Source organism: Carassius auratus, chromosome 50, assembly GCF_003368295.1.
Source record: "Carassius auratus strain Wakin chromosome 50, ASM336829v1, whole genome shotgun sequence".
Taxonomy (NCBI): Eukaryota; Metazoa; Chordata; class Actinopteri; order Cypriniformes; family Cyprinidae; genus Carassius; species Carassius auratus.
Window position 1 is genome coordinate 1282113 of NC_039292.1, and position 14668 is coordinate 1296780.

At 39.1% G+C, this 14668-nt stretch overlaps 1 protein-coding gene across 5 annotated transcripts; it reads right to left on the minus strand.

Moving 5' to 3' along the window:
* Positions 1–1643: 1643 nt before the first annotated feature.
* LOC113066584 (ADP-dependent glucokinase) lies at positions 1644–12872 on the minus strand. 5 transcript variants are annotated; one of them, XM_026238491.1, is made up of 8 exons: positions 12556–12872; positions 8768–9002; positions 8212–8437; positions 6317–6379; positions 5510–5630; positions 5214–5410; positions 4977–5075; positions 1644–3581 (listed from the first exon to the last, which is right to left on the minus strand). In XM_026238491.1, the coding sequence occupies exons 2-8, from the start codon at positions 8980–8982 to the stop codon at positions 3018–3020; spliced, it is 1485 nt and encodes a 494-aa protein (XP_026094276.1). In that variant the 5' UTR covers positions 8983–9002; positions 12556–12872; the 3' UTR covers positions 1644–3017. The 5 variants fall into 5 exon arrangements, with proteins under 5 accessions (XP_026094276.1, XP_026094277.1, XP_026094279.1 ...); XM_026238492.1 differs by having other exon boundaries at positions 1644–3578; positions 12556–12871; XM_026238494.1 differs by lacking the exons at positions 8768–9002; positions 12556–12872 and having other exon boundaries at positions 8088–8354.
* Positions 12873–14668: the final 1796 nt, after the last annotated feature.

A 14668-nucleotide genomic window follows, 5' to 3' on the forward strand; every position in this document is an offset into this window, starting at 1 on the left:
ATAATTAATAAAACTGTTCAAAAAAGAGGGTTTTATTTGTGCAGAAATTAGTTTTTTAACATTTTGAATATGAATATCAATATATCATATTAGCCACACCCCCAAATATTTATTATCTTGAAGTTGAGTTCTTATAAACGTAACTAAAGCGTGTATGCTCCCAGATGTATTAACAAATAACATTTATTAATTACAAACGTTTATTTCCTTCGACCCAGCCGATGAGGAGGTGACCATCGTTAAAGTGTTCGGTGAGTACAATTTTCATTTCAGAACTGCCTACGGTTTTGTAAGTTTCTCCCTTGCGACAAATATTTTTTGCTGTAAACAAGCATGCTAAAGTGACATGGAGAGTAACTGTTACTCAGAATAATACTAGCCTACTAACAGTTACTGATGCAGAAGAGGTTACTGACCCCTGCCAAGGCTGTGCAAATTTCAGAATTTAATTCAGTTCAATTAATGAATTTGAATGGACTTCACCTTACAGGATGTTGAACTGAATTTGAATTACACTAAGTGGAACTGAATTCATAGCATTCATTATCACATATCAGTGAGAATGTGAGACTTTTAACATCAATCTTTCTTCCTAATGGAAGTACAGAACCTAACATTATACATTCACTTAATGTAGAAAAAATAGCAATATCTTAATTTCAAAGTTATCACGTGAAACAATATTTTTGTTATTGCAATTTTAATAATCTATTTTACAGAGTATGTTTTTAATGTTAATTTGTGGTTAAAAGGCCTATTTACTATAATAAAGTATTGTGTGTGTGTAAAGTTCATGCAATAATAATTTCTATGAAATTCATGTTGTAATCATATGTAATATATACTTTAAAGCTTCATTGTTAAATACATAATTAAGGTCTATCATGAATTTATTTGAATTTTATGGAATTCAAATTCAACTTCCTGTTTGCAATCTCAATTCAAATTGAAGAATAATTGCAAGTTAGTTGTGTGTAATTCTTTTTATTTCAGTCTAAACTATTTACTTTCACAACTCATTGTTGAGCACTTCCAGTCTTAATTCCAGTCTTATTTTTATTTAATTAGTGGTATTTTTATGCATGTTTTTTTATATTTTTTTTTACCAGTTATTTTGTAACTATTTAATTTGGCTGTTATTTATGTCATGCATTTTAATTTATTTCATTTATAGTACGAGTCCCTGATGTCATATGTTGCATTCCTTTTGTGGTTGTTTTTTTGTGTTTGTTTTTTATAAAAAAAAGACATTAAAAACAAAAATTATTTTTGAAAAAAAAAATTTTTAATTTATAATCAAAAATATTTTTTTCATTTAGCAATCATTCTTTAACATGTTCAGTCTTAGCCAACAGACCATTTTAACTGGATGAATTAAATATTAACAAAATGTCATATAGCATTTTGGAAAAGAGCTCCTCATATATATATATATATATATATATATATATATATATATAAAATATGCACAATTAAATAAATTCTATTTAATTAGATTTTTATTTGTATTTTGTAAAAAACAAAAACTATATAAAAAAATTTAGAATCATCAAATTAGGTAAAAAAATATATTTTTTTTCACAATCTGCAGACTAATTTTTAGGATGCAGTGCTGTGTAATGCAAAGAAACAAAGTCATTTTATACCTGGTACAGAAGTGTTTTATTAATACAAAAATATTCCATACTCAAGTTAACAGATCTAATATTTCTAGTAGTTATGTTTAAGATTGAAGGATGTTTTTCCCAGTAACCCTTAAAGAATTTGCTGCATAATAACGAGTGCAAACTAGAACCATAAAACATTTCATACAGTCTAAAAGTTTCTGTTAGTTTCTCACACCATGACTCAACATCTACTGTGTTATTCCAAATCTAAATACAGTGATGAAGGATGTAAAATCCAATAATGCTAGAAGTCTTTCGTTGGTTTGAGAAACTAACCGCATCAATATGGAGTGTAACAGAAATACAGGAGGTTCATGATCCGAATCTTTCCTTATTCAAGAAACACAAACACATTGTGTGTAAACCATTCATGTTTAAACTGCTTTACAAACACTGCTCAACACTTCTAAAACTATGCATTCGTTAAAAAGCCTCAGATGGGCTTTAATGCTGGTTTAAGACTGATAGCAATTCACATATCGAGATTAATTAGTACGTCCCAAATAAAACATTCAAAATCATACGTCAAAGATGTTTGGAAGGAAATGCATGACTAATAAGAAAAAGTAACATCTTTTGTATGTACAGATTCATGAAGTGTAACCAGGAAGCATCATGATTCACACCTGCAGAATGAATGGAAGAATATTACGATTTCTCTTCTATTTATATACAAATGATGACAAAAACCTACAGCTTTAACAACATTTAGATACGTTTAAGACAAGAGTAACGAATAGTACTTAGTAATATGTGCATGGAATAATAGCCTCAGGGAAGCGCGTGATCTAAACTACTATTCAGGAATTATTTAGACTTTAGTTTAACCCCATGAACATTGCTTTAATCACTTCTGCTTCATTAGGATAAGAGAGCTTCACGTTAACTAGACTGGATCTAAACCTGAAGTGCATCCGGTTCCGCTTACGTATTAATGTTCATACACCAAATAAAAGCGTCTTAATGGAGATTTGAGATGTTTAAGACTCTAAAATTCACTTTCAGGTCTGTCTGATCTCTAATCATAGTAAAAACTCATTAGTAGTCATCATATACTTCGCTAAAACCATGTGACTTCTGCACTGTACTGTGTTTATAAGACGGTCGTTTCGATTCAGTGTTGAGCGGATGATGAGCCGAACGTTCATTTTTGGTTCAAACGCTGGTTTGATGTCATTGCATTCAGTGCGTTTTTTCACGAAATGCGATTTCAGACAAAAGTACAACAGTGCATCCGAAGCTCGCTTTGAAAGCATCCTGTAGTTTGACGCCCTCCGAGTCTGTTTCTCCAGCGTTAGGATCTAACGGCGAGGACGTGTCTTCAGAAGGATGGACGGAGAGAGACGTCTCTTAGAGCTCGGGCCGGGGCGTGAGCTCTGAGAACACAAGGCCTTCGGCTGATATGGCGTCGCCCAATCCCACAGTCCTGAGCGGGTGTTTGCACACCAGGACCGGTGTGAGATGGAACGAGACGTTCCCTCTGCTCCACACGGTGACCGGTCGGCTCGGGTCCACCGCTAGGCTCTCCCTCGGCTCGGAGAACGAGCTGTGGAAGGTCAAAGGTGCCTTGAGGATCACCTTTGTGATATCCACGTCTTGCAGACCGCAGGCTTGACTGCTGGCCACACGTGCGCCCGCGGACACCGCCGCCTCCTGGTTCCCCCAGTGGCCATCCACCGTAGCCAGGATGTGGTACGCTAGCGTGTGGAAGTGGATCCGGGTCAGATCGGCCTCAGATTGTGGATCCGCCCGGCCGTGCTGCTCCAGGATCCAGAGCAGGATGTCGCTGACCCGGCCCACGTCAGGTATCCCGTCCCAGGAAGTGAGGTCAGCGTGAGGCCCGCCTCCAGACTGAGCCAAAAACAGCAGCTCCTGTTCGTTCAGACCGACAGAGTTCACGATGGGCATGACCTGCTGACAGAAGAGCACGGAGAAACCTGAAACTCTGAAGATGCCAGCTTAGATTTAAACGCAGAGAAAACATCTGACTAATGAATCTTCCAGGAGCTTGAGATAAGAATTTATAAATAATCGGTTTCATTATAGAGCTTGCACTCAGAAGGCTGTTCTATTGTAATGCTTCAGTGTCACAGGATCCGATTAGATTTATACATCATATGAAAGCGGAATAAATTATATTACTGTTATGATCGGACAATATTTGACTGAGATAAAACTATTAGAAAATTTGGATTCTGAGCGTGCAAAAAAAATCTAAATACTGAGAAACCCATTTTTAAAGTTGTTTAAATGAATTCTTAGCAATGCATATTAATAATTAAAAATTAAATTTTTATATACTTACAGTAGGAAATTGACTAAATATCTTAATGGAACATGATCTTTACTTAATATCAGTCAGTTCGGGAGTTCATAGCGGGTTAGCGAATCATTTGTGTCAGTTTGGGAGTTCGGAGCGTGTTAGTGAATCATTTGAGTCAGTTTGGGAGTTCGGAGCGTGAATCATTTGAGTCAGTTTAGGAATCGCAAATCATTTGAATCAGTTCGGGAGTTCGGAGCGTGTTAGTGAATCATTTGAGTCAGTTTGGGAGTTCGGAGCGTGAATCATTTGAGTCAGTTTAGGAATCGCAAATCATTTGAATCAGTTCGGGAGTTCGGAGCGTGTTAGCGAATCATTTGAGTCAGTTTGGGAGTTCGGAGCGTGAATCATTTGAGTCAGTTTAGGAATCGCAAATCATTTGAATCAGTTCGGGAGTTCGGAGCGTGTTAGTGAATCATTTGAGTCAGTTTGGGAGTTCGGAGCGTGAATCATTTGAGTCAGTTTAGGAATCGCAAATCATTTGAGTCAGTTTGGGAGTTCGGAGCGTGAATCATTTGAGTCAGTTTAGGAATCGCAAATCATTTGAATCAGTTCGGGAGTTCGGCGCGTGTTCACGAATCATTTGAGTCAGTTTGGGGTTCGCGAATCATAGCTGTATATCGATAGGCATTTATAACTAATTTAGTAGCTAGTTCTAATAACATTTTCCACGCATGTTTAGGTGTGCTACAAAGACACCTCAGAGACTCGAGACTGCTTTTTTATGCTTTTTTTAAAGAATGCAATCTATGATCATGTTCCTATAATATTTCAAGGTCTGCAAATCACTTAAAACTGTAATTGTATGTAAATATATATATATATTTTTAAATACTACTCTGATAAAAGTCCTAGTTTGGACAGAAGTAGCACATCTGTATGGAAAAGGTGCATTAAAAAAAAAAGTAGCGATGTAGCATCGGTCAACAATCCTTCTTATGTGCACCATATACACTAAACACCAGCCTTCATTAAACCTCCACATCTACCTCCTGCAGGATCCGGTTCATGTAGTCCCTGTCCGTCATACTAGCCAGCTCCAGGTGGATGGGCACCTCGTTCCTCACATCCGAGATGGCAACCACCGCCTGCAGGACGTCAGAACACAGAGCGTGAGAACCAATATGTGAAGAGCCAGCAGTGTCCAACAAACCTCAAAATATCCCTGTTACTCTGTCAGAGCATTACTGTTATTTCAAATCGGATGAGCGATTCTGATCTCGCACCTCTTTCAGTCGTTCCTCCCAAAGATCCCGGCCCATCCCTTCCATCATGTGCAGACCGGACAGAACCACCAGGTCCGGCTGGAAGTCCTCCAGACTGGCCACGAATGTCTCCAGCGTGCTCATTTCACCATTGGACACGTCATGAGACAGGATAAAGCGGTTCGCTTGAGGCGCTCGTGCAGAACCCCACTGTTCGCCTGTAAGGGGCGTCCAAGAGGAGACACAAAAACACACAAAAAATCATACATGTTTCTGGTCTTATGGTGAACGATGCTGCAGATTTGAGCAGGTCTCACCTGACTTGTACTCCAGGATGAGGTGGAACTCATCGGTCTCCTGCAGAGATTCGGGCGGGACTACGATCTGTTCATCCAGCATATCATGAAGCTTCGGCCCTACCGGACCACACAAGAGGACCTGAGGGAAAACAGCACACTTTAGGAAACTATAATCAGGTATGAATGTGCTGCTTTTGCATTGCTTGACTTTCATCATTAAAGCGATACACCAAAAAAAGACAATTTGCCGAAACTGTGCTCACCCTCGGGCCATCCAAGATTAAGATGAGTTTGTTTCTGCATCAGATTTGGAGAAATGTAGCATTGCATCACTTGCTCTCCAATGGATGTGAATGGGTGCCGTCAGAATGAGAGTCCAAACAGCTGATAAAAACATCACAATAATCCACATCAGTTAATGTCTAGTGAAGACAAAAGCTGCATTAATACACTAGTCCATTAATTGATGGTCTGGAGTCATATAGATTACTTGTGGATGTTTTTAGTTTAGTTTTAGACTCTCATTCTGACGGCACCCATTCACATCCATTGGTGAGCGAGTGATGCAATGCTACATTTCTCCAAATCTGATGAAGAAACAAACTCAGCTACATCTTGGATGATGTTTTTATCAGCTGTTTGGACTCTCATTCTGACGGCACCCATTCACTTCCATTGGTGAGCGAGTGATGCAACGCTACATTTCTCCAAATCTGATGAAGAAACAAACTCAGCTACATCTTGGATGGTCTGAGGGTGAACTATTCCTTTAACCATCTAGTGATCCCAGGTTTAAGCTTGTTTAGTAGTACAGCAGATACTTACCACGAGTTCTGGGTTAGACGCCAGTTTCTGACCAATAAGAGCAGCATTTCCACCCACATAGAGCTGCAAGAAACAAGAAAAAAGTAGTTTAATTCAAATTAAAATTACAAGTGTGTTTTGGAGGAAATTATTCTGTAATGTGGCTCAGGATATTAATAATAACTTTTTTTTATTTTTAACTCTCCTGGTGGGAAGTTAGATTGAAAGAGTTCGCCAGCAAATCACCAAAATCACCAGATTTTCTACATTGTTAATACTTTTAAATGATTGCATATAGTTTTGATTAAAGGGGGGGTGAAATGCTCGTTTTCACTCAATATCCTGTTAATCTTGAGTACCTATAGAGTAGTACTGCATCCTTCATAACTCCAAAAAGTCTTTAGTTTTATTATATTCATAAGAGAAAGATAGTCTGTACCGATTTTTCCCGGAAAAACACGACCGGCTGGAGGCGTGACGTGTGGGTGGAGCTAAAGAATCACGAGCGCCAGTAGGATTTTGTGTTGAGAGCGTTTGGAAGCTGTGACATTACAGTGAGGAAAAAAACATCATCCAAAACAAACCATGGCTAACAGTCAGATTCAGCCGTTTATTTATGATCCAGAATCAGATCCAGAGGCTGAAACTGAACGAGAGCAGCAGCAACAACAGCGTCTCTATGTGGTATGTATTGAAACTGTATATATTTGCTTAGCGGTTTTGGAAAATGACTAAGTTCCACTTTGTCGTCTTTTTTTTTTTTTTTTTTTTTTTTAAGCTGTACATGTGGAAAGTGCAGTTTGATGACAACATCGCATGTTATTTACTTGATGTGCTGACACGCCGATAGCTAAGTTAACAACACAGAGATATTTGAAGCAGTTTTACTCACCGCCTGCGGTTCCAACACACGATCGTGACCCTTTTTCCTTGGGATTGCATCATCCTTAAGAAATAAACGATGTGCAAATCCAGCGTCAAACTGGGCCTTGTTTGTAAAGCAAGCATCTTCGAAATGCAGGGAACAAACACAAACACTTGCACAACTCCGTTGATGCTCTGTAAAAATAAACTCCATCCACTGGTCCCTTAATGCTGTTTCTCTTTAGGTAATCTGTGCAGGGTTGTCTTGCCCTGGCAACCAAAAACACACTCCTTTTGTGACATTTGGCGACGCTCTCGCTCTGATCAGTGAAGTCTGTTGTGCTCTCAGTGCTCTGCTATACGGGAGCGCGCTCTTCCGGCAGAAGTGCCTCAGGACCCATATAAGGAAATTCTGCTCCATCTAACGTCACACAGAGCCATACTCGAAAAAAACTTTCCGAAACTTGTGACAAACCGGAAGGAGTATTTTTGGAACAGAAACGTACAACTTAATTTTTGAAACTTTGTCCATGTTTAGCATGGGAATCCAACTCTTTAACAGTGTAAAAAACTCAGTATGCATGAAATAGCATTTCACCCCCCCCTTTAACATTTTCATATAAATTGTTGTTGTTGTGTAAATAGCCTGTTATAAGACTCATGGTCCAGCCACTGTGCCTTTTAATTACTGTTGATTATGCTAAATTAAATTTGACACAGAAACTCAATTCCCCTCTCATGCATTGAAATGAAACCGTTGGATCTCAAGGGATCTCAAGATCCATTTACAGCAGATGCCAAAATTAAACCAGATATTATAGGACATAGGCAGAACCAGAGTCTAAATTGAAAGACAGATTAAAAGTCGCACACTTCAGCATCTGCTGTGGATTTCACCACACTACGGTCTGAATCAGGGCAGTCAAACCTGTTAGACAGGATTTCGTCTGCTCAGACACCAGCTAATCTCCGTCCATTCATGCCCAGAGGGAAACAGTTTGGCAGAGACCACAAAACCCACTCCTGCTGTAATTAAACGCTTCGTCTCGCACCTGAGCGCCGTGGTATTCTGCAGCCGCCCGTGCAATCCTTTGAAAAACCTCTTTATCTGAGAAGAAGCGCTCTGCGGCGGCACCCTTCCCCATGTAGTGGACAAAGGCCTCTTTCAGGTCCTCTTTGGTGTGTAGGACCTCGTGGTCTCTTCCGGATCCGGGTTCGAGAGCGAGCGCCTGCAACAGCCCCACCCCGGACACCACCACATCCACACAGGCATTCACCCTGACAGAGGAAACAAGGCATGATGGGAAGGGCTCGTGTTCAGACCTGCTGCATGTAGGAATGTGGCTCGAAATGTGAACAAAACCTCGATTAGATTAATGAATTAATGAGTGCGTTAAAAAAATTATGATCTGAACAAACTAATTGATTATTGAATGTATAAACTACTAGAAACATGGTTTGTTTGTTAGTTTTTATTTATATTTAATGCACAATGTAAGTAGATGACCAGGTGTAGGTTTTACTGTAATACTGTTATATGGCACTGTGCATGTGACCAATAAAATCTTCAAATCTGCACAACAGAGGAACACAGTCAGGGTGACTCACCCCACTGCCACTCTCGCCCAGCGTCGGGCCGGAGCCGTGATCAGGGTCTGCCAGCTGTGAGCGATGGCCTCCTCCAGCGCCGGGGGGCGGGGCTCCATCTGCGGCAGGGATTCGCTGATGTAGTCCAGCATGCGGGTGGGCATCTGTGGGTCAGTGTGGTACAGATACCCCATCCCCAACGCCAACACCGCCACCAGCACCGCCTTCCTCCACATGATCTCCACACGCACACAGCCTGGGAAACACAATCAGAGTTCCTCTTCAGTCATAGGCTTCGACTGGGGCCTCTTTTGGTAATGAAATATGGTAATACTACGGTTTTTTCAAACACTTATCTTTGATAATACCAAGGGCTTTGGACATGTATCATGATTAAACCATGTTTTTGAACATGCATCAGGGTAAATAAATTTTCTGAACATGCATCATGGTAAAACCACGTTTTTGGACATGTAACATTGCAATGCCATTTCTTTGGACATGTACCATGGTAAAACCATGTTTTGTGGACGTGTTATATGGTAAAACCATGTTTTGTGGACGTGTAATATGGTAAAACCATGTTTTGTGGACGTGTAATGTGGTAAAACCATGTTTTGTGGACACATATCGTGGTAAAACCATGTTCTGTGGACGTGTATCATGGTAAAACCATGTTTTGTGGACGTGTATCATGGTAAAACCATGTTTTGTGGACATGTATCATGGTAAAACCATGTTTTGTGGACACTAAATATGGTAAAACCATGTTTTGTGGACGTGTATCTTGGTAAAACCATGTTCTGTGGACGTGTAATATGGTAAAACCATGTTTTGTGGACACGTATCGTGGTAAAACCATGTTTTGTGGATGTGTAATAAGGTAAAACCATGTTTTGTGGACACTAAATATGGTAAAACCATGTTTTGTGGACACGTATCGTGGTAAAACCATGTTCTGTGGACGTGTATCATGGTAAAACCATATTTTGTGGACACGTAATATGGTAAAACCATGTTTTGTGGACGTGTATCTTGGTAAAACCATGTTCTGTGGACGTGTAATATGGTAAAACAATGTTTTGTGGACGTGTATCTTGGTAAAACCATGTTTTGTGGACGCGTAGCGTGGTAAAACCATGTTCTGTGGGCGCGTAGCGTGGTAAAACCATGTTCTGTGGACGCGTAGCGTGGTAAAACCATGTTCTGTGGACGCGTAGCGTGGTAAAACCATGTTCTGTGGACGCGTAGCGTGGTAAAACCATGTTCTGTGGACGCGTAGCGTGGTAAAACCATGTTCTGTGGACGCGTATCGTGGTAAAACCATGTTTTGTGGACACGTATCGTGGTAAAACCATGTTCTGTGGACGTGTATCGTGGACGCGTATCGTGGTAAAACCATGTTCTGTGGACGTGTATCGTGGACGCGTATCGTGGTAAAACCATGTTCTGTGGACGCGTAGCGTGGTAAAACCATGTTCTGTGGACGCGTAGCGTGGTAAAACCATGTTTTGTGGACGCATAGCGTGGTAAAACCATGTTTTGTGGACGCGTAATGTGGTAAAACCATGTTTTGTAAACGCGTATCGTGGTAAAACTATATTTTGTGGACACGTATCGTGGTAAAACCATGTTTTGTGGACACGTATCGTGGTAAAACCATGTTCTGTGGACGCGTAGCGTGGTAAAACCATGTTCTGTGGACGCGTAGCGTGGTAAAACCATGTTCTGTGGACGCGTAGCGTGGTAAAACCATGTTCTGTGGACGCGTAGCGTGGTAAAACCATGTTCTGTGGACGCGTAGCGTGGTAAAACCATGTTTTGTGGACGCGTAATGTGGTAAAACCATGTTTTGTGAACGCGTATCGTGGTAAAACTATATTTTGTGGACACGTATCGTGGTAAAACCATGTTCTGTGGACGTGTATCGTGGTAAAACCATGTTCTGTGGACGTGTAGCGTGGTAAAACCATGTTCTGTGGACGCGTAGCGTGGTAAAACCATGTTTTGTGGACGCATAGCGTGGTAAAACCATGTTTTGTGGACGCGTAATGTGGTAAAACCATGTTCTGTGGACGCGTAGCGTGGTAAAACCATGTTCTGTGGACGCGTAGCGTGGTAAAACCATGTTTTGTGGACGCGTAGCGTGGTAAAACCATGTTTTGTGGACGCGTAATGTGGTAAAACCATGTTTTGTGAACGCGTATCGTGGTAAAACCATGTTTTGTGAACGCGTATCGTGGTAAAACCATGTTTTGTGGACGCGTAATGTGGTAAAACCATGTTTTGTGGACGCGTAATGTGGTAAAACCATGTTTTGTGGACGCGTAATGTGGTAAAACCATGTTCTGTGGACGCGTAGCGTGGTAAAACCATGTTTTGTGGACGCATAGCGTGGTAAAACCATGTTTTGTGGACGCGTAATGTGGTAAAACCATGTTTTGTGAACGCGTATCGTGGTAAAACCATGTTTTGTGAACGCGTATCGTGGTAAAACCATGTTTTGTGGACGCGTAATGTGGTAAAACCATGTTTTGTGGACGCGTAATGTGGTAAAACCATGTTCTGTGGACGCGTAGCGTGGTAAAACCATGTTTTGTGGACGCATAGCGTGGTAAAACCATGTTTTGTGGACGCGTAATGTGGTAAAACCATGTTTTGTGGACGCGTAATGTGGTAAAACCATGTTTTGTGGACGCGTAATGTGGTAAAACCATGTTTTGTGAACGCGTATCGTGGTAAAACCATGTTTTGTGAACGCGTATCGTGGTAAAACCATGTTTTGTGGACGCGTAATGTGGTAAAACCATGTTTTGTGAACGCGTATCGTGGTAAAACTATATTTTGTGGACACGTATCGTGGTAAAACCATGTTTTGTGGACACGTATCGTGGTAAAACCATGTTTTGTGGACGTGTAATGTGGTAAAACCATGTTTTGTGGACGCGTATCGTGGTAAAACCATGTTTTGTGGACGTGTAATATGGTAAAACCAAGTTTTGTGGACGTGTAATATGGTAAAACCATGTTTTGTGGACGTGTAATATGGTGAAACCATGATTTGTGGATGTGTATTATGGTGAAACCATGTTTTTTGACACCTATCATGGTATGACTATGTTTTTCAATGTATCCAACAAACATGGTATTTCCATGATATACAGTCTCGACATGTATCATTGTAGGACTACATTTCTGGACATTTATCATAGTAATACCATGGTACTTTGGGGATGTAGCATGGCATAACCAAGTTTTTTGACATTTTATCAGAGTAATTGTATTTTTTGGACATCCTGTGGTACTATCGTGTTTTTATGACAGTGGCTCTGTACCAGAGTAATACCATGTTATTTTAGACCCTGTGACTATCTCACAGGAAGTAGACTAATCAGTGGTTATCTATGTATAACACTGCAGTAAGCTGTGCACAGATCTCTCTCCGTATCATCTCTGTTTGACAGCTTCATTAGACTGAGCTTAAAGTATTGCAACATAAACCTATAATGCAATAACAACAGTAACTGGCTAATGCTAATAGTCCATTTCTGCTGATGTTTGGGGATTTAAATCGACACGACAAATAAAATCACACATCTGACCGTGATCACCTGGAGCATCTGAGATGTTTGTATGGTGTTTAGCTAAAATGACATCTCTGATTAGTAAATTACATGTTAAAGTGAAATCAATGAGCTAACATGAGCTAGCAACATTGCCAATAAACCATCAGTTTACACAGCAATAAACAGACCTATCACTGTATCTTTAAGATAATATAATCGAAACACTCTGGACATATCACTGACCTGACAGATGATGATCTTGGACGACACGAAAGAGTGTGTAAGTGGAGAAGTTGAGTTGTGTCACCCTTCTTGGTTGAAGAAAGTCTGTGTGTTAGTGTCTAGCCGCTCCACTCTCTCCTGAGGACAAATCAAATCTCAGTGCCCTCGGAGATAAAATTGCAATTAAAATCAAACCAACTGTTAATGTATATTACAAAAAAAAACAAAAAAAAAACATTTGAGCTCCAAAATGCATGTTGTTGTCTGTGTTTAAAGCTTTAATTTGTTCTAAACGGTGTTGTTGGCTTTAGGAAAACTGTCTTACTGCAGCTAAAGCGAACCAAAGGAACCAATCAGAGGCTCCGCCGAGCGTCACTGACGTAACCGTTACATGACGTAGAGTGGATGTACTGACGCAAGGTGAAAATATCTTTGCCCGGCGCCACGTCTAAATTTTCAGAGCTCAGCCAGTTTATATATATATATATATATAATATAATATAATGATACAACACACACACGTTTGTTTTTGTGTAAAGTGTGTTCATCCCATAGGTGTAATGGTTTTTATTCTGTACAAACTGTATATTCTATGGCTCAACCCTACACCTAACCCTAACCCTCACAGGAAACTTTGTGCATTTTTACTTTCTCAAAAAAAAAACTCATTCTGTATGATTTATAAGCGTTTTGAAAAATGGGGACATGGGTTATGTCCTCATAAGTCACCCTCTCCTTGTAATACCTGTGTCATACCCATGTCATTATACAGAGTTGTGTCCTGATATGACACAAAAACAAGAGCACACACACACACACACACACATATATAGCATATACATACAGAACTGGTTAGTAACTGATTGCATGTAATATGGATTATCAAAATTAAGAATCTGTCATTAGATTACATTTACATTACATTTATTCATTTAGCAGACGCTTTTAACCAATGCGACTTACAAATGAGGACAGTGGAAGCAATCAAAAACAACAAAAGAGCAATGATATATAAGTGCTATAACACGTCTCAGTTAGGTTAAACACAGAAAACAGCATTTAAAGAAAACCGATAGAATAGAAAAAGAATAGAGCAAGCTAGTGTTAGAGGTTTTTATTTGTATAATTGTATAATAAATGAAGAGAAAATTAGATAGAATACAAAAAGATTAGAAAGATAGTTAGATTTAATTTTTTAAGAATAGAATTAGAATAGTGAGTGCTAAAGTTAATGGGTGAAATAAAGATGCAAAAAATGGGTTTTTAGATTACGTTTTAAAATACTCGTAAATCAGACTATAGTTACTTTTTTATTGATTGCTTTTTTTTTTTATTCATTGACCACTGGATTTCAACATTTTAATAATGCATCAACTAATGTTGAACACTTTTTTTTTTTAAATCCCTTAATATTTACTGTCTTTTTTTGTTAACATTTTTTTTTTGTCATTGAACTTCTTTTACCTAGATATTTATTTAACAAATAATTAAAAATAGTAACAAAAAAATGATTAAGTATCACATTTGCATGTTCACGGTTCTCTCTGTCATTGGTTAACGGTCACATGACATGCATGTAAACAAATCAAATATTTCATATTACATTTTTTTAGTAGGCCCCTAAATATTTTATTTTGATTTATGTTATTTTAAAAAGATCTATTTGACATTTTATGATTTAATTAATTATTAGCTTTTCTTTAAATTCATGAACCCCCTGATGTTCCTTCACAAACCTTCACAATATCACAGTAAGTCCTGATCTACAGCATTATCTTAAATGAGACTAGTTAGTAATTAAACTCTCTGCATCCGAATGTATTAGTTCTCGTGTTGGTCAGCAGGTGGCGGTATTTTCCCTCTTGTTCTAACTTCACTGACCAGAATTGCAAGGAAAATATCCATATTGTGAGATAAAAAGTTACAATGAGCTTTTATTTTTTAATCCCATATCAGAAACAAGCTTCAATAACATACAGATCTTGATATGAACTTCAACCTTTATCATCATCTAATTCTTTATTCTCACTGTCACCTACTGAGTCTATCTTCACTTCAGTCGAAACATCTCAGCAAGGTTTACACTTAGATGTTTAACAACTTTTAGAGTCCCATTAAATCTTAGACAGCCAAA